Genomic DNA, 24589 nt, shown 5'->3' with positions numbered 1-24589 from the left:
GGGTTCTTTTAGTCTTTTAGTCTTTAGGTTTGGGGATCTTACCATCAGTAGTTCCCCTGGCACGATGGGTGGAGAGTGGAAGTCAGTCTGTGGCAAGCAGAGGAGTGAATAAGAAGAAAAGAAGAAGAAAGAATAACCATAAATTTAGAATAATTTTGACTACGACAGGAAGAAGAATGTGATGTGAAAAGTCAATGGATTTTTTTTTTAATGGTGAAGTAGAGTTTCATAAATGTGTACGCTCACAAAGAAAAGAGAGAGAGAAATGAAGTATTGTAGTCCTGGGGAGTAGAGAAGTCTGGGCTAAGCTGGGAGGGGACAAGATCTGTGATATCTGGAGAGAAATTAGTCACAAAGGAAATGATTCTCTTTATTTGAGATAAGAAGTGAAGAGTAAGTGTATTTCCAGAAAAGACTCTGGATGGAGGAGGAAAGTGGGTAGTGCTGACAAAGGAAGAATTGAGGGATAGGGAAAGAAAGTAAACCCAGGCAGATAGTCTGAGAATCAAGGCAAAAGCCCAGAAACTGAATGAGGGCAGAAGGAACCGAAAGGAAGTGGGGTCAGCAAGTAACAGCTGTAACAGTATGTTTTTCACATACGTATCATCCAACTTTCTTCTTGACCTACATCTGGACTTCTTTCTGGTGACTTCCATGTAATTGTCATTGACTATCAGCATCTATCTTCATAAGACTTTGACCTCTTTATCCTCAGTAACCTTGATATCCTCTCTATTGGAGCAGGCCTAGGGGTGTATCTCATTTATCTTTGTAACCCCAGAATGGCTTATTGAGTGACAGGAGTGAGCGACCTTCACTATAAATGGATAAATAAATAAGACAATCGGTGGAAGAATGAGATTAAAAAGCCAGGATAGAATCATCAGAAGTGTCATAAATAAATTTTCTGAATGAAGTCTCCCACTCTACTTTTAGAGGATAGGTTCCAGAATTTTCAAAAATCTTTCCGCTTAGCTTTATGCTTATACCAACCACTCCCTAATACCCTTTTAAAGTTAGATTGTATTTTTAGTCAAGGCTTCACCAGTTAGTCAGATGTATAAAATTTATAGAATGAGTTTTTCACTTTTTCAATAAACAAATATTGAGTTCGTATTTTATGATTTTCATTGATTTAGAATATCAAAATTTGGTAACATAGAGTAAGAAATAACATTACGCTTACTTATTAATAATGTTTGGCATAGGTTTCAACTGAAAATTTTAAAAATATTGAATAATATTCTAAATTATTCTAATTTACCTAATAATTTAAATTTGGTAAAGTATTAGGAATGTAAAAAAAAAAAAAAACTCTGAAAAGTAGGTAACTCAAGTGGAAGGCTTTCATTCTATTCAAAACTATCCCTTGCAGTGTTTTAAGCAGATGTGAAGTTTTTGGTCTGTTTTATGAACACATAAATTTATGAATATATATAAGACACACTTTTAGATATTTCAAAGGTCTCCAACTCAATCCTAATAAATTAAAATAAATGAGATATTATCCTTAAAATATGCACACCTCTGTACATCGTGGAAAACTTTAACAAATGGCAGTTAGTGTCACACAAAGAAGTTCTGAGTGGTAAAAACTGGCTAAGAAACCTTAGTTCTCTGGTATCGTGCCTTCTACAAAAAAGCCAATTATCTCTTAAGTCATCTGTGTTAATTTCCCAGGTTAGCCAGGAAACCGGGATTGCCTGAGGGATGGCTTGCGTCACATACACCAGGAAGTTTGAAGTGTAGCCAGACATATAATTAAGACGTTCCAGTAGAGCTATAATTCTTGGTTCAGGCAAATTCCTCTGGCACCGTGTTTAGTAGGAGGAATACACCAAATACTTCACAATTTTACTCATACAGTTAATATTCTCTTGGTTCACATTTTAATTCATAGAGTTTTTATGAAAATTCTGTTCTGGCTCATAAATTCTTAGTGTTGTAATTTTAGAGGACAGAGATAAAAATACGAAAAAGTTATTGTCTGTGTTTTACTACCCTTGTCTTCATGAAATTTGAGTACTAAAGGAAATAGTTGTATCTATGTGTTTACTACAGTTGTTCCATATTTTTCGAGGTTTAATTCCCAACAAATTTAGGGAATGAGCAAAGATATGTTTACATTGTTGCTTCAGTAGCTCAATCAACACGTCCTACTGAGAAAATCTCCATTCTGGAAAACTAGATGGAAAATAGTAAAATCACAGTGAAGTTAAAAAAAAAAATCAAAATACACTGAGGCAATGCAAAATGTTGCTACTGTCATCCTTCATCTGCCTGAGTTAAGATGTCCTTTACAGAGGGTGGGCCCACTGAGGACACACTTGGTCAGATTCCATGGAAGTATCTGTTGGACCCTCTTCATGGATTTCTGTGGCAAAGGATGTGGTTGGCATTCTCTGGCGATGGCAATTCTTTTAAGAGAAGAAGATTCTTTTCAGCAAGATTGATTATGTTATGCTTGTTAAAAAACCTAGTCAGATAACAAAAAGAGACTTTGGGCACTTTATGGTAAAAATACTTTTATCCTCCTAAAGCAAGCGAAACTCTGAATTGTATTATATCACAAAACCACCACAATAATTTATGGAGGGAAAATAAATATGCATTTTTCAATTATAGGTAAGTCCAATGCATTTGTCTGGAACTTTTATAACTACCTAAAATTAGATAATAACCAGACAATAATCGTGTAAGAGTACAGAAAAGGATAGAAGATTTTTGTGGTCTGAAATGGAGATTGCTTTTTGACTGCTGTAGGTGTTTTATAACTACTGATATATTGTCTCTTATGCTTCCACTGTAGAAAGGTCACATGAACCAAGGTTACATGAACTATGATATTTTTTTCCCATTTTCCTGTGAAAAGTGATTTAAGAGTGAAGGCATCAAACCCAGCCAGACAAATCTGTCCAGATGTACTTATCCAGAGCTCCGGGTGACGTGGGTCTTCTCCCTGGCACCATAGGGCTAGCCAGATGCGATTTGGAAGCATGTTAAAAAGATGTGTCTGAAGGTGGGAAGATACAGACAGGCAGAGATACCCACAATGAGTGTCGTGGAGAGAATTCTTCAGCCTGGGGTCTAGCCCAGTCAGTTCTTGAGTCCCTGACTGATTTCAGATCTTCCTTGAGCTCTGCCAGCTCCCTCAGAGACTTTTGTCAGCAACAGAAGCCAATAAAACGGAGCTAGGACCCAAAACGCACATAGCCTCATAGGTTTGAGTAATGTCATCAATAAAGGGATAGAATGTTATCTGAAACAAAGATTCTTCTGACGTGTGCACGGATCGGCCACTTAATCAATTATGTAAAAATATTGACTGTCGATTCAATAACATTACAGAATCTAGAGCCAGTGAGGCATCCCTTTGATCAATGACGTGCTATTTCAGGCTGTTATGGAAGGTGTCCAGTAAGGAACGGGTGAACGTCTGTATACCCACCTGTAGTGGTCAGGAATTTACAATCTCACAAGGCAAGAGCTGTAAATGTTTTTATTTATGTCAAAAATTTCTGACTCATGTTGAGCTGAGTGTTGCTCTGTAACTTGATGCTCACTGTATTCATTGGGTCAACACAGAACTATTTGAGTCTGTGACAGAATGTGTTTCTTCTGGCACACAAACATTTTGAAATATTTGGAAGCGGCTCTCATATTTCTTTAAATGATCTCTTCTCCAAAATAAACATTCTCATCTGTTCCGGATGTTTCCCCACTACACAGACCCTGGAACTAGACTGCAGGTATTGCATTTGAGTAAAATCTAATACGGGCAGTTGAATTATTCATTTTTAATCCCAGCTCCAGAGGTGTTGAATAATTTGGATCTTTGAGTCTATTAAAACTTCATTAACAAAAATAATAATAAAAAATTAAAAAGAAAACTTCATTGGGGCACCTGGGTGGCTCATTCGGTTAAGCATCTGACTCCTGGTTTTGGTTCAGGTCATGATCTCATGGTTTGGGAGTTTGAGCCTTGCATCAGGCTCTGTGCTGATGGTTTGGAGCCTGCTTGGGATTATTCTCTCCCTTTCCCCCTCTCTCTGTCCCTCCCTTGTTTGTGCTCTTTCTCTTTCTTTCTCAAAATAAATACATAGATATTTTTTAAACTTCATTAAACTAATAGTTACATTTTCTGATGACAAAATTAATATGGGCTCACTGGAGAAAGCTTGGAAGATTGAGAAAAGCATCCAGAAAAGATTTGCAATTTGAAGTGTCAGTTAAATAAACATGATTTAACTACTTTACAGTTGTAATGGGAAAACTCAAAGACTATAGCTCAGACTTCTGCTCTGATGCAGAGGGTTATAGTTGAGTTCAATTTGCTACCAACTCCAAACTCTATCACAGCTGCAGATATATGACCAAAATATCTGCAGCTGGACCATCTACTTCCTTCCTACTTTTTTCTTTTCATCACCCAATTTCTTTGTGTCTTACTTTTTGGCTTTTACAAATATCCTACTATGTATAAGATTCTGGAGTTTTCAAAGACATTGGGTTTCAAATATGTAATATACCAAATACATCAGATTTGACACTCGTGTTAATTTTCTTTTTTTATTGTAGCTTTTTTCAATATAATTTATTGTCACATTGGTTTCCATACAACACCCAGTGCTCATCCCAACAGGTGCCCTCTTCCATGCCCCTCACCCACTTTCCCCTCTCCCCCACTCCCCATCAACCCTTAGTTTGTTCTCAGTCCTTAAGAATCTCTTATGGTTTGCCTCCCTCACTCTCTATAATTTTCCCCCTTCCCCTCCCCCATGATCTTCTGTTAAGTTTCTCAAGATCCACAAATGTGTTAATGTTCTTTAATCAATTGCCCCAAAATTTAGTAGCCTAAAGCAATACACATGTATTATCTCACAGTTTCTGCAGGTCAGGAATCTGGCAGCTGCTTAGTGGGGTGGTTCCGGCTCAGCCTCTCTCACAAGGTTGCAAACTGCATTAGCTAGGCCTACAGTCTTATCCTGAGGCTCAGCTTTGACTAGAGAAAGTGTTTCCAAATTCACTCACATGGTTTTCTGCAGACCTCAGTCCTTTGACAGCTGTTGGCCAGAGCAAGTTTGACTTCTGCCACTGGGTGCTCACAAAATGGAAGCTTGTTTCTCCCAAAGTGGCCAAGATGGAAAGTAGAGGCTTCTATAATGTAGTCTCTGATGTGACATGCCATTGCTTCTTTCATTATGGACCACACACACCAATTCTGGGATCACGAGGTAGAAGACCATTTAAGGGTGTGAATAACAGGAAGTGGGAATCACTGGGGGCTACCTTGGAAGCTGGCGACCCCAAAACTGAATAAAATAATGGCTATGTCAGACCAGGAATCCACTTAACCTTATTGTCCTGGTAGGAAAGCTAGCTATTAAAAACATGTATCTCAGGGCGCCTGGGTGGCTCAGTTGGTTAAGCATTCAATTTCAGCCCAGGTCATGATCTTGTGGTTCGTGAGTTCGAGCCCCATGTTGAGCTCTGTACTGACAGCTCAGAGCCTGAATCCTGCTTCCAGTTCTGTGTCTCCCTCTCTCTCTCTGCCCCTCCCCGACTCACATACACTCTCTCTCTCAAAAATAAATAAATATTTAAAAAAATGTATCGCTTCTGTGATTTGAACAATAAAAGTATATCCTTCACCACAAAACTGTGTTCTCAAAAACATAATTTGAAAGCTGACAACTAGCTAATAGTTAAATATACATTAAAATGACTCTTTCACCAAAAAAGACAAATGCTTCCACCTATGAATTACTGTTGTAATATATTTATAGTGATAATGCCCTTAGAAAAATAAAATCACTTTATTTCTGGAATTTGAAAATATTTGAAAGTCAACACTGGAAAAGCTAAATCTTCCAAAGTGAATTCTTTCTGAACCTGGATTGTATGACATTTAGTCTATGTTCTAAATTAATTTATTTTGTTGATCAACTTAAATAAGGAGGCTAACATTTATCGGGCCCCTAAGTTGTTCTAGGAAAACACACACTACTTCTCACTTTATAACAGGTCACCATCTCCTTTAATCTGCACCTTACATAGTAGAAGCAAGGCCAGTAACCATGGGGTATGGCCAACTCCTTGTGCTGCATCATCTAAATGGCAGAGAAAACTCAAGTTTACTGATGCTAACCCACAGGCATGACTTTGGTCTCCACTCCCGATTTACCACGATTGACAGCAGATAGACTCAGACTTACTCAGACTTAAGTATCAAAAAATAAATCTTATTATTCATCTTTTCCTTAGTCCCATTGAAAATAATGTATTTTCATGACTTAAGTATGTTTTTTCACAGTTGCTTTGATAGTCAGTAAAATATTATTTAATTATCTGTATAATATGATGCTTCCTGGTGGTACTAAAGTGAATGTTATCCAACTTAGATCTCCTAGATCTCCACAGTCTCGGGAGAGAAAGAAGCAAATAACAGTATGCAGTCAGTTCTATAATAAATAGAACTTAATAGACTTAATAAAGTCAGACAAATAAGTTTGCCAAGCACCATGCTGGGCTTTAGAGACAGAGGAGTGAAAAGGCAGATAGAACTCTCACGGTCAATGAGCTTGCATTCCAGAAAATCATCAGAGACACATAAAGAAATAACTGAGATCCACTCATATTATGGATAGTGCTAAGAAGGGTATATACAGGATTTTAGGATAGAGAGTAATCAGAGGAGGCCACTGTAGAAGCAGCAATTCTGGAAGGCATCTCTAATCAAGTGACAACTGAGGTGAGGCCTAATGGATGAGTAGAAGTCTGCCCTGAGATGAGCCAGAGGAAGGGCATTCCAGGCAGAGAGAGCCACCATGATAGAGATGGAAGGATTTTGTGTGCGTGTGTTCATAAAACAGAAGGAAAGGGGGAGCCATGTGTAAAGAATTAAGAGAAGTAGGAGAGATGAGATTGAAGAAGTAGGAAGGGAGTAGACAGTGGGAAAGCATAGATGAGAAGGCTGACACAATGACATTTTCATTAAAAAATGCAAAAGCATCTCATTTGCCCACGTTGTGTATAGGAGGAGGCAGAGTGAAAGCTGTGAGGTCAGAACTACAATAAAGTCATTTGTATCATTCAGGAACATGGTAGAGGAAATTCTTAACTCATCTGGAAAAGTCCAGGAAGAATCTGAAAGAGGAAATGTTTGTGCTGAACATTAAGCAATGAACTCTGCCTTGCTGGGGGGAAGGTAGGGATGACTGAGGAAAGAGCATGGACGATGGGCTGGAAGCCCAAAGCATTGAGGCAAAGTTCAAGAATTTCAAGTGAGTCAACATGGTTTTAAGTTCGGGCTGTGCTCCAGAACACCACAAGAGGACATTTTATAAGTAGGTAAAGGTGAACCATAAAAAGCTCTGAATGCTAAGCTCTGGGATTCCAGCTTTATTCTGTAAAGGAAGAAAAAGCAATGAACAGCACAAAGTAGGGGCACCATCAGATTTCAGTCTTAGAAAACAGTTGTGGTTAAAGTTAGGAGGGTGGAATTAGCAAAGGACCAAGAGTACAGGTGGAAAAAAGGGGAAAGCATATCAGCCTACTTTATTTGTGCAGTTAAACACAGGATGAAGTTTTGGCTACAAAAGAGAATACGAGGTGGGTTACTGAGGAAGGAACATTGGCAGGCACTTGAACTCCATTGGGACACCAGATCCATAGGGCAGAGACCTTGACTATTTGTTCGATTTCCAGGTTCTAGACAAATACCTGACACCTAAAATAAGTTTAATAAAATATATGCTGAATAAATTTATAAATGGATGAATTAGTGACCAATTAGGGAGAGCATATTTTCATTCATTAAATAAATATTCGTTAATCACCAGCTATGTACCAAATACTGCTCCAAGCACTGGAATACAGTGTTGAAAAGGTATAAATCTATCTATCTATCTATCTATCTATCTATCTATCTATCTATCATCTATCACTTATCTATATATCTATCTACCTACTTACCCATCATCTCCCACACTCATCACCTATATCTATTGATCCATCCATGTTTCTATCACTTTTTTGTGTATCATTTCACTTACCTATATTGTGGTAAAAGTTATTATATAAACCCTAAACTGTTTCTTACTTACAGAGACTGGAGATCGAGGATGGAAGAAATCTTTGTTAATGCAAAGTGAAGGCTAAAACTGAAGAATAGCGTCTAAATTTCTCTCTATGGGAAAATTCACAAAAAGTAAGAAGAGATACCAGAAATTGAAAACCCTACAGATCACCTGAGAAGTGAGGTGGGGGTGAACACAGAAAGTTGGAGGCAGGAAAGAAATGTAGCTGCTAAGAAATTGCTGCTATTGGAGTGACCAAAGGGCTTCTCCAAATAAGGAATCGTTAATGCCCATACTTTTAAAGGTTGGTTTTTGTTTGCTTTTTGTTACCTTAGCCCTTACTATCAAACCTCTGGTTGAATCTGCTACATATAGATTTCTTTGTGACAGATGTGAATGGAGGCAAGGGATTAAAGAAAATGTGTTGTAATCCACATGTGAGTTAGCAGGAAACAGAGGGAAGAGAATTACCCGGAAGGGTGAGGTGTAAGATCCAGAGTCAGAGGTGTCTAATAAGAAGAAAATCTCCAAATTTGCAAACGTCCTGTGGAGTGTGATGAGCTTTTCCTTCTTTAAAATAATATGCTAGGAATTTCTTTCCAATTACATTTGATTTTCACCAGCCAATTTGATTTCAGCTAATATTTAAGTCACAGATCTTAATTGTAGCTTAAGATAAACGATGACTATATCTTACTGTAACATATGATACTGTGCGTGTTTGCACAGAGATAGGTGTCAGTGTTGAGCTTAAGGGGCTGATGTGATAAAGGAAGGCAATTTCTTTATCCAGGAGGTTTCACTGGTTGTTACTTAATAAAAACATAGACCCGTACCGGCTGCCAAAATGCAGGCACAATCACAACACTGAGGTAGGCGAGGTTCCACTGAAGCAGCCAATATTTGGGGATCCAGTCCTGTTTAGGCATAATCCAGGGGTAATTACATAGGTCCGTTCCCAAAGTCCTGCACGTTTAAACCACTCCTCTAAATTAGACTCTGTTTAAGCTATAATAACTCCAGGATAAGTGCTTCAATAGCAGTCTTTATGGGCAGACACCTGAAAACATTCATTTAAAGTCACTTTACTAGCTGCCATGAGGAGTTTCTGAAGGTATTTGGAAATGTCATTTTTCACTTGATGTGGCATTTAAAAATACAATAGCAAACCCACCAATGGCAAGGAGAAGCATTCACAAGACTGATTCAGAGGAACTCCCTGAAATTCAGAGAAGATTTGTAATTAGACTCACACCTTTGACAACAACTCTAAGACCTACTGGGTTTGCTTACGGGTAATTACAAAGTGAGGGAGAACACAGGCTTCCCTTCCTACTGCCTCTGGCAAACCCTTCTTAAACTCTAAGGTGTGCAGAAAAGATTATTCTGGGGTGTGTATAAGATACCAGATCCTGGGCTCCATCACAGATAATCTGATTGAATATCTCTGAGATGGAGTGCAGGAATGGGCATTTTGAACAAGCATCTCAGGTCATTAGAGGGAAATATTGACAGCCAGTAAGATTTCGGAAACCTGGAGGGTAGATTGATTCCACCTCTTGCAAAAACACTTCCTCGTTGGTCCACTGACACTTACGGTTCTTTTAAGGGCAGACAGATCCTATCACTCCATAATTCGAGATGAAGATTTGTCTAGCAATTTCCAGACTTACCTAATGCTCTGTCTATGTCTTTTCCAAAGACATAAATGTCTTATCCTGTCCTAAGCCTATGTTTTAGGGGTTGTGGAAACTATCTGTTCTCTGAAAGTAAGAAGACTGCTTCCATTAGTTAGGGTTTACCAGAGAAACAGGACTATCTATAACTATCTGTATCTGTATCTGTATCTGTATCTCTCTCTCTCTCTCTCTCTTTCTCTCTCTCCCTCTCCCTCTCTCTCTCTATCTCTCTATCACTTATCTATCTACATCTAATATAGATATATAGATGCAGACAGAGAGAGAGAGACAGACAGACAGAAGGGAGAGGGAGAAGGACAGAAACCCTTCCTTCCTCCACATTTTGTTGTAGCCAGGCCCTCAGTGGATTAGATGACGCCAACCCACACTGGGGAAGGTGACCTACTTTACTGAATCCATCAACTCAGATGCTAATCTTGTCCAGAAACACTCTCATAGACACACTCAGAAGTAATGTGTAGCCAAATATCTGGGCACCCTGTGACCCAGTCAAGTTGACACAGAAAATTAACCATCACACCGCCTTTGTTACCGGCTGGTGCTAAAATCCCTCAAACCATGAACGCCTGGAATAAGAGAAGGTTAAGATGTGAAAACACTCATTTTAGTAGAATATGCGAGACTGTTACGGTACGTATTTCATTACGTCAGTCAAGTACAACTCCTTAACAAGTGTTTCTTTGTGCTTCACACTTCAATCAGGCCATCAAAAGGCATGCACACATTTATTGTACCCAGAAAATTGTTCTAAAAGTGGAAGTCACAATTTGTACCATCGACAGCTGTGTTTTTACCTTAGGATAGGTCTTAGGGACCTAACAGGACTGTGCATTCTCTACGAGCTGATGTTTGTCGTTGGTCACAGTGGTTTTGTTATAGCTCCTGAAATTCAACCCTGTTCCTTAAATACGGTGTGCTCACTAAGTACTTGTTAACATACTGATGGCTCTGGCAAGCTTCCCAATCAGGAAGACAGACGGGCAGAAAGTCAATGAAAATGAGACGGAGAAAGCTTTCTAAGAACAATCGTGACAATATGACTCCGTTGTGCAAATTACTTCGACCGATCACAAAACAAAAAACTCTACATCATCCTAGTTTCCAAGGTCTTCAATGTTCTGGGTGCACAATTAACTTTTCCAAATATATTTCAAATTGCTCCCTTTTGTGTATGCCTGATTCATACTTCGCTGGACGTACCTAGAGTGTTCCCATAGTTTTAGCTCTACGTTGACATCTTTTTCAAACCTTCTTTCACTTCTTCTCACCCAGGGGAATCCCGCTCTTCCCCAAGGTCTGCCTCAGCCTCTGTGTCCTCCAGAAACACCTACATTCTTAAGCCATTTTAGTCCTCTCTTCTATACTTCCAAAGCATTTTGTTTTCCAGGTGGCAGGTATCACAGACTGAGTTGTGTTTCTTTTTTTTTCTTTGGTATATTTTGTTTCTGTGTCTGGTTGGAGCGATTTCCCCTCTATGGCACAGTCCCCTCTAAAGACCTAACAGTCCTTATTGTATGCAGTGGGGAAAAAAAGTTCTTTCATGCATTATTGAAATAACAAAATGAATGATTTCAATTTTGATTTAAATTTTTATGGATTGGAGAATTTTGTTCAAGTTGTTTAACGTCCTTGGTTGATGGGTACACTTATCCAGAAAATAAAGATGCAAGTACATAGCTTACCTGTTTGGTGCAAAAATTAAGTAAGATTGCTTTTGCAAAGCATTTGCATATTCCCGTTTTTTACGTAAGCTCTATGCCCGACAGGGGGCTTGAACTCATGACCCGACATCAAGAGCTAGCTGCATGCTCTATTGACTGAGCCAGTCAGGCACCCCAGCACGTGCATACTCTCAAAAAATTTTAAAGATATTCCTGTAGGTGAAGAAAAATAATGAAGGCGGAAAACAAAACATATTATATTGATATATAGATAGTCATATTAAGGGAATGAATAAGGTGAAGTGAGACTTCCAAATATCACTGACTTGCCTGTAATTCTATGAGGCAGCAATTTGAACTTGGCCAGATGGTTCAGCAACGATGGGTCTTCTCTCCTCCACATGGTTTACTGGAATTCATTCATACTTTGGGGAGCTCAGTTGGGATTGCTGGCATTTTGGGGACGGCTCAGAAGGCTGGAATTCCCTCTCTACCTGGCCTCTTATCTTCGGTCAGGGTAGTCTGGAGTAATAACATGGTCAGGGTATTCTAAGAGAGCAAAACAAAGCTGCAAGTCTCATAAGGTCTGGACTCAGCATTGAGTGACTCATCATGTCACTTCCCATTGCACTTGATTGATGAAAGCAAGTCATGAGGCCAGGCCTGATTTCAGGGCTGGGGAAGTAGGCTCTGTCTCCCGATTGAAGGAACTACAAAGGATTGATGGCCATTTACAAGCTACCAAAACAGGAGGAGAAGAGTGTGGAGAAGGCATGACTTGTAGAAGTAACTGAGTGTACCCTAGATTTGGAGTGAATATATGTATGACTGATGATGTTATAAAGAGAGAAAGCCCAAGGGCACCTGGGTGGTGGTGAAGCATCTGGCTCTTGACTTCGCCTCGGGTCATGGTGTCACGGTTTGTGAGTTTGAGCCCCAAGTGGGGCTCTGGGCTGACGGAGTCTGCTTGGGATTCTCTCTCACCCTCTCTCTCTCTCTGCACCTTCTCACTTGTGCTCTCTGTCACGGTTTGTGAGTTTGAGCCCCAAGTGGGGCTCTGGGCTGACGGAGTCTGCTTGGGATTCTCTCTCACCCTCTCTCTCTGCACCTTCTCACTTGTGCTCTCTCTCTCTCTCTCTCTCTCTCTCCCAAAACAAATAAATAAACTTGAGAGAGAGAGACAGAGAGAGAGAGAGAGCGCTGAGGAAAGAAAAGTAAAAATAAAAGGTAAAGGATAATTGAAAGTAGACAATGAAGTTTAGGATCAGGAAATATACATGTCTGTGAGTTCTAATGAAGGAAGTGACACGATAATAGGTATGGATGGAGGTAAGAATCCTTCTGTGTGGAGGAAGCAAGGGAAGTGAGGAATTCACAAGATAAGCAGACAGGCAAAAGCTCTATCTCAGTCAGCTGAGCAGGTAGCAACTGGGTTCATGTTGGTGAGTATAAATGGGAAAGGGACAGGGTTTTAGAGCACAGTGTTTGGAAAATAATGAGCAAGAATGCGAAGATAGGGACCATAGCAGGAGGCACCAATAGACATCTTGGGTGACCATAAAATGTATCATCCACATGGGGATTTTTTTGAGAAAAAAAAGAGGGTGCTATTCTTTGTTATTCTGGGACAGTAGGAGTTAACCAGAATGTAACAGTCACCAGTGTCTTGGAACAAAGGGCACTGCAATGCTTAGGAAGGTAAAGGAAAATGAGCGAAGTGTGAAACTTAGGAAAACATAATGAATATTATTCTTACCTAAGTTAAAGGCCAACAGGACATACGAGTGAACTACTTTATGGGCAGAGAAAGCAAGCGAACTATAAAGAGCTGAAGACTTGGATTGCTGGGAGATAATAACAGTAATTATGTATTACATTTACATAATGCTTTGTGATTAAAATGCTTTCACAGCCACTGCCTCATTTTCTCCTCACTGTAGCCCTTCCAGGTAGAGACGGTGGTTATTATCCTCCCTAGGTGGGGAGATGGGAAGGAAGGGTGCCACACAGAAGAGAGCTCACTCTTTCAAGATGCCTTGACCTGGCAGGTGGTGGGGAGTGGGCAGTGACCTCACGGTGTCTTTGGAAAGGTTATGTAACCTCTTTTTTTTTTAAATTTTTTTAAGGCTTATTTACTTTTGAGAGAAAGAGACAGAGTGTGAGCAGGGGAGGGGCAGAGAGAGAAGGAGACACAGAATCTGAAGCAGGCTCCAGGCTCTGAGCTGTCAACACAAAGCACGATGCGGGGCTCGAACTCATGGACTGAGAGATCGTGACCCGAGCCAAGGTCAGTTGCTTAACCAACTGAGCCACCCAGGCGCCCCATGGAAAGGTTATGTAACCTCTTTGACCCCAGTTCTTTTACTGTAAGAAATGATGAGAATTTATATATATAGGGGCACCTGGGTGGCTCAGCTGGTTAAGTGTCCAACTCTGGATTTCAGCTCAGTTATGACCTCACAGTTTGTGAGACTGAGTCCCACCTTGGGCGCTGAGCTGACAGCATAGAGCCTGGTTGGGATTCTCTCATCCCTCTCTACCCTTCCCCTGCACACATGCTCTCTCTTTCCCTCATCTGTGCCAGGTTATAAATGCAGATATCCTAGTTCTGTGTTCCTTCTACTAAGCCATTTGTCATTTACTGGCAGTTGAAATAATAGGAGAGAATGAGTTCTCAAAGGGAGTACATGTATATGGGATCTAGGGAGGAAACACAAAAGCAGTGTGTTTATCAAAACACTAAAAAAGATTTCTTCTCAGCAACAATTTAAGAAAAAAATTAAATCAAGGGAGATTTGAGGGAAAATGACAAGATTACTTAAACAGGTATTTGGTCATCTTGACAAGCCCAACTCTTTTAGAACATTCCAAATAGAAGACATTTCAAGGGATGCAAAGTATAATACTAATGGAGGCTCAACGCTCAGACAGGTCTGAGGTCAAGTTGAGGGTGATGGAACAGAAGAGGAGGAGTAAGATGTAATGCCAGAGAAGGCAAGTGGAAAGTTGAGCGGCAGGTCTTTCCTGAGGTGGGGAGATTTGGGTCTGGAGATTTGGGTCTGGAGATTGGGTCTGGAATGCAATGGGGTCCTGAGTCAGACCAGACTGAGGTAAGGAGGACTTGGCCAAAGAGGCTGACCTCCCTTGGCCTCAACTCCTTCCACGATCTTTTTCAACCTTATAATTCTGTGATTCTAACCAAGTCATCAGTTCTGGGACAGGATGGAAAAGGGCTTTACAAAAACAGCGGTGTCTCTAATGCTTCTGAGAATATTCAGCACTGACTAAATGCCAGAGCTTTCAGAATTATTTGCCTCGTGGTGAAACAGAACGTCGCTTTACCAAATCACACTCTGAGTTCAGACTACAACTTTTACCCATTTTAAAGATATTTTTCTTTATGTCCTACGTTGTCTGCAACAATTCATTAATAGACCGACCATTAAATAAATATTTTCTTAGACATGATTCTGCTAAGAGTACTCGAAACACAAAACTCCTTTCCACCCACTTAGGAACTGAATTTTTGATTACCTCTAGATAAGGTGCTTCATACTATGGTTCATTTAAAATTTCCTTCCTTCTTTAATTCAGCATTTACTCATTCTCCCAGAAAAAACATCTGCCATCCCCCATGTGCCAGGTGTTTTGATATGAAAACATTAAGTATTTTTAAAAGCTGAACTTTGTTTTTGTTTCAAACCCGCATGGAATACAAACTTAATCTTATCCGGGGAGGGTTCCTAATTTTCCCAGAGTTGTATAAGTTCTGTGGGCTCATATAAAGCCACATTCACCGATCTGATACTTAGACCCTCACAAGTCACCTGGGATTGTGCTGAGGTTCCCCCATTTCGGGATGATTCCCAGAGGCTGTATCTGTCAGATCTGACCAGAAGAAGCAAAACCATTTTAAATATTCAAATTGGTGGAACTGGAGAGAGAAACTTTGTTATGCAGATTATGGGGAGAGGGGAGAAACCAAGGAGAGGATCATGGAGCTCCCTAGACACTAACATAACAGCATGAAGTGGCTAATTCCCTGAGGATGGGAGAACAAACAGAAAAGCGGTATTGCTGGACCCAAGAGATGAGGTTCATTTGGCAGAAGCCGGACCCAAGGTGGACCCTTCTGGTAAAGCTGGGGAGGAGACAGGGTCACCACTGGAGCCTTCTCTCCAGGCAAAGAGACAACAGGAACCCTCATGCCCTCCAGTCTCACCAGTGCCTTTTTAACAAATTTATCTATTTTGAGACAGAGAGGGAGTGAAAGTGAGCAGGGGAAGGGCGGAGAGAGAGAGAGGGAGAGAGAATTCCAAGCAGGCTTCCTGCTGTCAGCACAGAGCCTGGCACAGGTCTTGATCTCACGAACTGTGAGATCATGACCTGAGCCAAAATCAAGAGTCAGATGCTTAACTGACTGAACCACCCAGGTGCCCTCACCAATGCCTTTTATTTTATTTGTAATTTCTTTTAATGTTTATTTACTTTTGAGAGAGACAGAGACAGAATGTGAATGGCTTAGGGGCAGAGAGAGAGGGAGACGCAGACCTGAACCCTCTGAGCTGTCCGCACAGAGCCCAACGCGGGGGCTCGAACTCACGAGCTGTGAGATCACGACCTGAGCTGAAGTCAGCCGCTCAACCGACTGAGCCACCCAGGCGCCCCTCACCAGTGCCCTTTGTTAGCCAAATGTAGCCAGCAGTGGCTGCACACAGAACTGGGAAAAAACACACGGCCTTGGTCTAGCGTATCTGACTCCTGGACACAGATCAGTTTTCACGACACTGCTCCACTGTAAGAGAAATTGTTTTAGGTGATAAGCTACAAGTTAGCACATTTTTATTATTTATCCTTTAATACACATTGTATGTTTTATAGACATTATGCTGAAGAAATTCCAGGAAGTCCGTAACAGTTTGGACCCATTCGACATAGCTAGTACAGAGTCTATGCCTCCATTCCAGCAGCATAGACACGGTCAAGACATAGAAACAGAATTTGAGTTACTTTAAGTCTTGTCACTTTATGGCGACAAGGAGCTCGCATTTGCGTTAAACATTAGAATACTAAAACAGAATAGCTGAGGAGTGATTATTTGAACATCACGCCTTGCGGGATCTGAACTGAAGGAAAACCTCCCTCATTTACTCTTGAAACAAATGCATATAGTCACATGTCAGAGCTCACGGTAGCATAGCTAACATCTATCTTTTTATTTTGCTACCGCTCCATCATTTATCCATTACGTACAATCTCTCATTATATATTTATCTACCACCCATCTGTCATCTAGCATCTATTACCCCCATCATCATCGTCAATATTACTACTAGCTATTTATAGTAACTACAGTGACTGTTCAGGACTGGAGCCAACACATTTTTTTTTTTTTTAATCACTGACATTGTTTAGGGAGGGCAGCATGTGAAGATCATAAACGGAACCGATATTTATTGAGTTCTGTGATCGTTTTTACATTCCCTCCAGATAGAGGTCTTGTTAATGTCTGTACTTATTGAGGATGGACCCCACTGCTCCCTCGGCACACCACTACTACGCTGCCCACAGGAATCCCCTTCCTGGAGATACAGAGTAGACCGAGGAAGGGCAAGAAATGAGTCTACGGACAAACGCGCGGCGAACAGACCCACTTGTCCATTCATGTGGGTTGCCATTGCATTCTTACTTAGTTCCAACCACCAAACCTATTGAAATGCTCTGCGCTGGTCTCGGGTGACTATGACATATTCTTCTGGTGCCATAGTAGGTGGAAAATTGGCAAGACTCTTTCCTGTCCTGTCGGACCAAACACATCATGGAGATGTTTCTTATTCCCCAGCACTGTGAGGGCATGAGGAAAACCGTCAACATCTTTGGCTCCAGCTGGGGTCAGGACGCAGGTCACTTCTGCCCTTAAATTCTCAAACCCGTCTGATAGTTCTGCATTTCTCGTTGTCAGAGTCCCCAGAAAGTGGACTAGGGAGAGGGCACAGGGTCATTCCCAGGGACGCATCGATTTCTAGACCCTCTGAACTCCTGTTTGTTTTACTTTCATCCGAATAATTTATTTTATAATCCTAAGAGTGAGGAGAACCTTGTTCTGACTGAGCCATTTTTTAATTTGTCCATGCGATCTTTAGAATTTAGGCTTTTTAGGCGTGCCTGCTTGGCTCAGTGGGTTAAGGGTACAACTCTCATTTTTTTTTTTTAACGTTTATTTATTTTTGAGACAGAGAGAGACGGAGCATGAACGGGGGAGGGGCAGAGAGAGAGGGAGACATGGAATCCGAAGCAGGCTCCAGGCTCTGAGCTGTCAGCACAGAGCCCGACATGGGGCTCAAACTCACGGACCATGAGTTGGACTCTTAAGGGGCGCCTGGGTGGCTCAGTTGGTTAAGCGTCCAACTTTGGTTCAGGTCATGATCTCACAGTTTGTTAGTTTGAGGTCTGCAGTTCTGTGCTGGCAGCTCAGAGCCTGGAGCCTGCTTCGGATTTTGTGTCTCTCTCTGTCCCCCATCCCCTATACTTGTGCACTTGCCCCCCCCCCCCCACCTCTCTCTCAAAAATAAATTAATTAATTTAAAAAAAAGAGTCCAACTCTTGATTTTGTCTCAGGTCATGATCTCATGGTCATGAGATCGAGCCCCCTGTCAGGCTCCACGCTGGACATGAAGCCTGCTTATGGTTCTCTCTACCTCTCCCTCTGCCCTTCCCCATCTCTCTCTCTCTCTCTCTCTCTCTGTCTCTCTCTCAAAAGAAAAAAAAAAAGAGGCTTTTCAGACCAAACAAATGCAAGACACAAAAGCTGTCTTTAAATTTCTGAGTTCTATTGTTTTAGCTCTTTCCTGTGGGAGGAGGAGCTTCATATAAGCTAAAATCTCAAACTGTTATACTGCATTTATATCGTTTCTTGATCATTCCTCAAATACTTACTAAGTATCTACTTAGTACTATTGTTGACCGCCTGATTTCTCAAGGTCAGCTCTATGACTCAGGCCAAGTCATGTAACTTAGTAAGTTTGAGCTCTCTTAGTTGCAACGCTTATGTTGATAATGATGTCTACACTTTCTACATTATATAGTTGTTGTGAAGAAGAACAAGTGAACCCAACAAAATATTTCTAAACATATCAACTTTTTTTTTGAAAATGAAAAGAATTCTTAGTGTTCGTGTAACTAAAATTGTAACTTACAATGGGTTACTCCTTTAAAACATTTTTGGGGCTCCTGGGTGGCTCAGCCGGTTAAGTGTCCGACTTCGGCTCAGGTCACGATCTCGCGGTCTGTGAGTTCGAGCCTGCATCAGGCTCTGTGCCAACAGCTCGAAGCCTGGAGCCTGCTTCGGATTCTGTCTCCCTCTCTCTCTGCCCCTCTCCTACCCTGCTCATGCTCTGTCTCTCTATGTCTCAAAAATAAATAAAAAACATTTAAAAAAATGTTTAAACATTTTTAATCATGTGTGGATAAATAATATTTATTTTCCCTCTTTCCCTGGCCACCATTCCAGAAGGTAGCCAGCAATGCATTTCGCTGGCTCAGTGGAGTGTATAGCAAACTGAAGGCAAAATAGTCTAGAAGAGGTTTAGTTTTTATGCATTTTTGCTTCTGAAAGCCTAAGCCTCTATGAACCTGCGTAAAATTGTTGACAGTGGAGGAAAAGGATATTTGTAGAGGTGATATTAAAAAAAAATCTCGGGGCGCCTGGGTGGCTCAGTCACCCTTCGGCTCAGGTCATGATCTTGTGGTCCGTGAGTTCAAGCCCCGCGTCGGGCTCTGTGCTGACAGCTCAGAGCCTGGAGCCTGTTTCAGATTCTGTGTCTTCCTCTCTCTGACCCTCCCCCATTCATGCTCTGTCTCTCTCTGTCTCAAAAATAAATAAACGTTAAAAAAAAAATTAAAAAAAAAATCTCATGGGAGAAGGAATCATTTCTTTCACCACTGTTTGTAGATAATGGTAACCAAATCAACAGGTCAAGCGTTTGCTATGAATCTAGGAAATGGCATAGATCATCTTGATACTGGCTGCACTAGTAGTTTTTAATATTCCCCTAGCAATTCTAATATTCGGCCAAGGTTGAAATCCACTAACCCAAGTAGCCCAGAACTAGAGAGTCTCAAAAAAGATTGCCAAGCATCACAAAGAATTAGCAGAGCTGAGAAATCTAAATGGACCATGAGAGCAGGTACAATAGACATCTTGTCAGTGACTTATATGGACTGATGATCATCACGGGCTGATCCTATCAACCCATCACCCCAAGCATTGCTTAACCTTATACAAGACCTTAAGAATGGTGAAACATGTAGGGAAATACTCCAGAAATTGAATTTATGTTAAATTTGAGATAAGAATGATGCAATTCTTGTACACCTGGGTTTGTGGTATGAGATTTACATTCATAATGTGTCTTGAAATTCATTAAAAATTATTGAAGTTTCTTTGTGGTGTAAAACAGAAAATAATGCAGCAGAGTGGAGAAAATAGAAATCATTTCCCCAAAGTACACCTTGATTAGTAAAAGAGCAAACAAAAGAATTCTTAGTTCCTGAAATTTTGCCCCAATTCATTGACTAATGTTATCTCTAATAGTTTTGTGATTCTACCCCATGTTACACCATTTTTACTCTTTGATCCTCTGGCTGGCAGGATGATGTGCCTCATTTAGTCTCTGGAACCTTTCATGCGAGGTTATGTACCTCTTCTAGGGTGCCAAAAGGTAAGACAAATGATTCTATGACAACCTTTACGCATATATCGTACATGTCTTGATTTCATACTTATTTGCCTGTATATATGATCAATGATCACTTTTCAGCACACTCAAAATTTAGACCTTTCTGAATGAAGTCTGAAAAAGAAAATAAGCTTAGGAAAAGTCTAAGTAATTCTTTTTCTTTTTAATTGATGTTATTTGAAGATGTTTACATATTGATATTACATATTGATATTATTTGAAGACATTTATGTGGCCTTTAACATTATGTATTACTAATTTTTTTTAAATATTGTCTTATATTACCAAGGCTTGACTTGCTGAAGCCTTGCTGGTGGTTTGTAGAATGGAATGAAGGTCTGATGTCTACATCTACCCTTGAGTTATCTCTGATTTAACGTTTCAGAGATAATAGATGGTCTTTTGAAGATAGAAATTCATTCTGAAATTGACCCCACAGTGAAACATATCAACATAATTGAAAATATGTAACAATGTTATTATTTTATTATAGTAAGGATGGACACACAATAAATATTTGGTGAACAAATTTAATCTGTTCATTGCAATTATGTACTGCAAATTAAATACATTTTTTACTATAAAATAAACATAATATTTGAAGAGTTAGAACTGGATATATAAACATTGATTGGTTCACAACATACTGGAGATATTCAGAAGCAACCCATAGGAGTGGTCTTGCCCCACAAACACTTATATACCCATTCCTCTCCGCCCCCCTCACATACTTTTAACCATATCGGCATATTAAATGTGCATGTTAAATGCATGAGGAGTAAAGAATTGAGAAAATAATATACATAATTCAAGCAAAACACGATGCCTTAACCATCCCTATTTATTTATTAGAGAATAAAATGGAGGTACTTATTTTAGCCTGACTAATTGCCTGAATCATTACCTTAATTCTTCATTTTACTTTGCGTGTGCAGACCTGAACAATGACTAAAGAATAAAACAAGGAACAGAAACCATTCCCTTCAACACCCAAACCTCAGTTCCCTAATTAGGACCGTATTTCCTCTTGATGACAGTTGAGTGTTCATACTCTTGCACTGAGGTACTTTATCAAGATAGGTACTTCTGTTTGCTGTAGGCACAAATCAGAGGTTATAGAACATATTACTTCTCATTTATAAATTATTTTCCTTTGAATATATAATTCCAGGCAAGCCTAACTGTATAAATTAGGTGCTTTAACATCATTTTCATAAATTTCCTAAGAGAAGTCAGAGCCCCTCTTTTTCCCCTGAAAGTGTCTAATTGCCAGTGCATTTGAGTTTCCTAAGGGAATAACATATCTTTTCATTGGATGGGCATTTCCATATTTTGATAAATTCAATTAAAAATCTTTATTTGAGGGGTGCCAGGGTAGCTCAGTCGGTTAAGCATCCCGCTTCAGCTCAGGTCATGATCCCACGGTTCATGGGTTCGAGCATTAGGCTCAGAGCCTGGAGCCTCCTTCAGATTCTATGTCTCCCTCTCTCTCCACCTGTCCTCTGCTCATGCTCTTTCTCTCTCTCAAAAATAAATAAACATTTAAAAATATCCGTATTTCAGATCTACTATTTTTCAGATTAACTGTTTAAAAAAGGAAAGTCCACATTTCAGTTGTTACTGTATTAGTCTAAGAAATAATGTGGAGGAAAATTAACCTAGGTTATGGTTTAGAGTATTTTTTACTGGTGTGCGTTATCAATTGCAATAAAATTTGCATTTCCTAGCAGATGTTCCATGATTGTCAAAAAACAAAACAAAACAAAACAAAAAACCAGTAGTTATCATTATACTAAGGTTGTGGACATACTCGATTTTCGACTCCACAAATTGGAACGGGGATCATTTGTGTCTCATAATAGCAAATGCATTTAATACATACGGAGTTAGAATGTCCAAAGTAAGCCATTTCTATTCCTACCACGGGTGACCAAGTACGATCTATCTATCGTTTATACTTTCCTCTCCATTGAAATGAAGCCATAAGGCCAGTTCTCGCGCCCGACGTACTTACAGCGTCTGGCAGGGCTCTATGAAAACCTCTGACTGGAATCCACAGTTGGAGCCCAAAGCAGGTGCTAGACATAGCTGGTGGAGGCCACGTTCCTCCGCTTCTCCGCGTGGGGCACGCAGTATCCCGGGGCTGGGTATCGGTGTCTCGGCTTCTTTCTGTTGCAACAGCAGAACCCGCAGAGCAAACCACCTGCGATGAAGACGATGGCGGTGCTGGCCCAACCGAGGAAGAGGGCTGCTCCCAGTTCTCGTTTCTGCCCCACGTGGATGGCTGGGTCGTAGAAATCTCTGATGATGATGTTGGCCGTCCAGCACACAGGAATCAGAACGAAGATGCCGGTCAAGATGAAGAGGGCCCCGGAGGTCCCCAGAAGGTACGCTTTGGCCCTCTCGTTGGAGCCCGTGCACCGGATGTGCTTCATGCCGCAGATGCCAAGAAGCAGAGCGATGAGCGAGAGGGCGACGGCGACACACATGAGGGCCCTGGCTGCCTCTAGGACAGGTGGGAGAGCCAACAAAGAGCTGTAGAACTTGCACTGCAGCCGGACCTTGGCTTGTCGGACGCAGTTCATCCAGAGCCCTTCCCAGAGCCTTTCAAAAACGATGATGTTGCTGCCAACGAAAGCCGATACCCTCCACTGGGGCAGGAGGGTTGTGGCAAGAGTCCCGACCATGCCAAGGAAGCCAAGAGCCAGACCAGCAATCTGCAGGGGATAGAATGCCATCGCCTCTGCTTTGAAGACCTATCCAGCCTGGAATGGTAGAAGCTGCTGGAGATCCAGAATGTGGAGGAGGCCTCTTTGAGTCTATAGCAGTCTCTGATGATGTTCTCCAGTGTCCCTGCCCATAATGTTTTAGTTGAAAGCAGCACCAGCGACTGAACTTGGCCTAACTAGAAGTACCTGCCTTTGTACACAGGCATTCATTTCGGTATGGATTATTTACTAGTCATATATAATTGTTTCCCAGCCAATAAGAAGGTAGCCAGAGGTGTGTCCAGAAATACTGCATTCAACTTCGGTCTTCCTTTTATTATTATTGTCTTAGCAATGTTGTAATTAAGTGTCAAAGCTTCCATTGTGGATTGCTAATTACAGAGCTGACGACTTCCTGCTGGAAAAAATCGCTCTGAGAAAAAAGCGTAAGCATCTAAGTTAAGTCACAACTGGAGACAATGCAAAAATCTTACCAGTTCTTTGGGGAGCAATTGAAGAACACTTTGCGGTGTAGATGATCTATTACTTTTTTCTAATCTAAGCCACTCGTCTTCAATACGGTTAGTCAGTTCTGGTTTTAATAAAGACCTCTGAATCTGGAAAAATGTGTAGCAGTTAGTTTCAAGACTTCTACTAAAACCTCTGATACTTGATAAAAAAGGAGGAGTCCTATGCAAAAAAATTCAGAATTTGGTTTATTCTTAAGATCAGAAAGAAGAACAGAGATAAGCAGTCCTTATAATTGAATTTACTGGTACTTGTTATAATATCTGTTAAGTAACACTTCCTCTCTGGTGGAATGTTTCGTATATAAACTTTGATTAGCTGGTTTTTAAAAAATTTTTTATGTTTGGGATGCCTGGGTGGCTCAGTCGGTTAAGCGTCTGACTTCGGCTCAGGTCACGATCTCACAGTCCGTGAGTTCGAGCCCCGCGTCGGGCTCTGGGCTGATGGCTCAGAGCCTGGAGCCTGCTTCCAATTCTGTGTCTCCCTCTCTCTGCCCCTCCCCCGTTCATGCTCTGTCTCTCTCTGTCTCAAAAATAAATAAACATTAAAAAAAAATTAAAAAAAATTTTTTATGTTTATTTATTTTTGAGACAGAGAAAGAAAATGAGCAGGAGAGGGGCAAAGAGAGAGGGAAACGCAGAATTGGAAGCAGGCTCCCAGCTCTTAGCTGTCAGCACAGAGCCCACATCAGGGCTCAAACTTGCAAGCCAGGAGATCATAACCTGAGCAGAAGTCAGATGTTTAACCGACTGAGCCACCCAGGCATTCCTAGCGGTTTTTGTTTTTGTTTTTTAATTTTTTTTAATGTTTATTTATTTTGAGAGAGAGAGAGAGAGAGACAGAGTGAGAGCCAGGAAAAGGCAGAGAGAGAGGGAGACACAGAATCCAAAACAGGCTCCAGAACCCAATGCACGGAGCCCAATGCGGGGCTCGAACCCATGAACTATGAGATCACGATCTAAGCCAAATTGGACGCTTAACCTACTGAACCACCCAGGTGCCCCGATTATCTTTTTTTTTTTTTTTCTTCAATGGCAGCTTGAAATATATCACATTTATCAAAGCCAAAAATGTATACTCCATTTTTATGGAAGAATATAAAAGTGGCCCTTTGGATTATCTGTGCAATTACTTAAATTCAGGTAATGGAAAAGTTCTTAGAGATGGAAGGTGTCT

General features: G+C 40.7%; 1 protein-coding gene across 1 annotated transcript; it reads right to left on the bottom strand.

Annotated features, from left to right (window-relative positions):
* Nucleotides 1-20645: 20645 nt before the first annotated feature.
* CLDN17 (claudin 17) lies at nt 20646-23120 on the bottom strand. Its single transcript, XM_019438727.2, has one exon. It carries the CDS (start codon nt 22913-22915, stop codon nt 22256-22258), a length of 660 nt encoding a protein of 219 aa, XP_019294272.1. The 5' UTR covers nt 22916-23120; the 3' UTR covers nt 20646-22255.
* Between the last annotated feature and the right edge of the window lie 1469 nt (nt 23121-24589).

This window comes from Panthera pardus, unplaced genomic scaffold, assembly GCF_024362965.1.
Source record: "Panthera pardus isolate Hobbes unplaced genomic scaffold, ASM2436296v1 HiC_scaffold_16, whole genome shotgun sequence".
Classification (NCBI taxonomy): Eukaryota; Metazoa; Chordata; class Mammalia; order Carnivora; family Felidae; genus Panthera; species Panthera pardus.
Note: the sequence above shows the minus strand (reverse complement) of the source record. Positions and strands in the feature narration are given on the sequence as shown.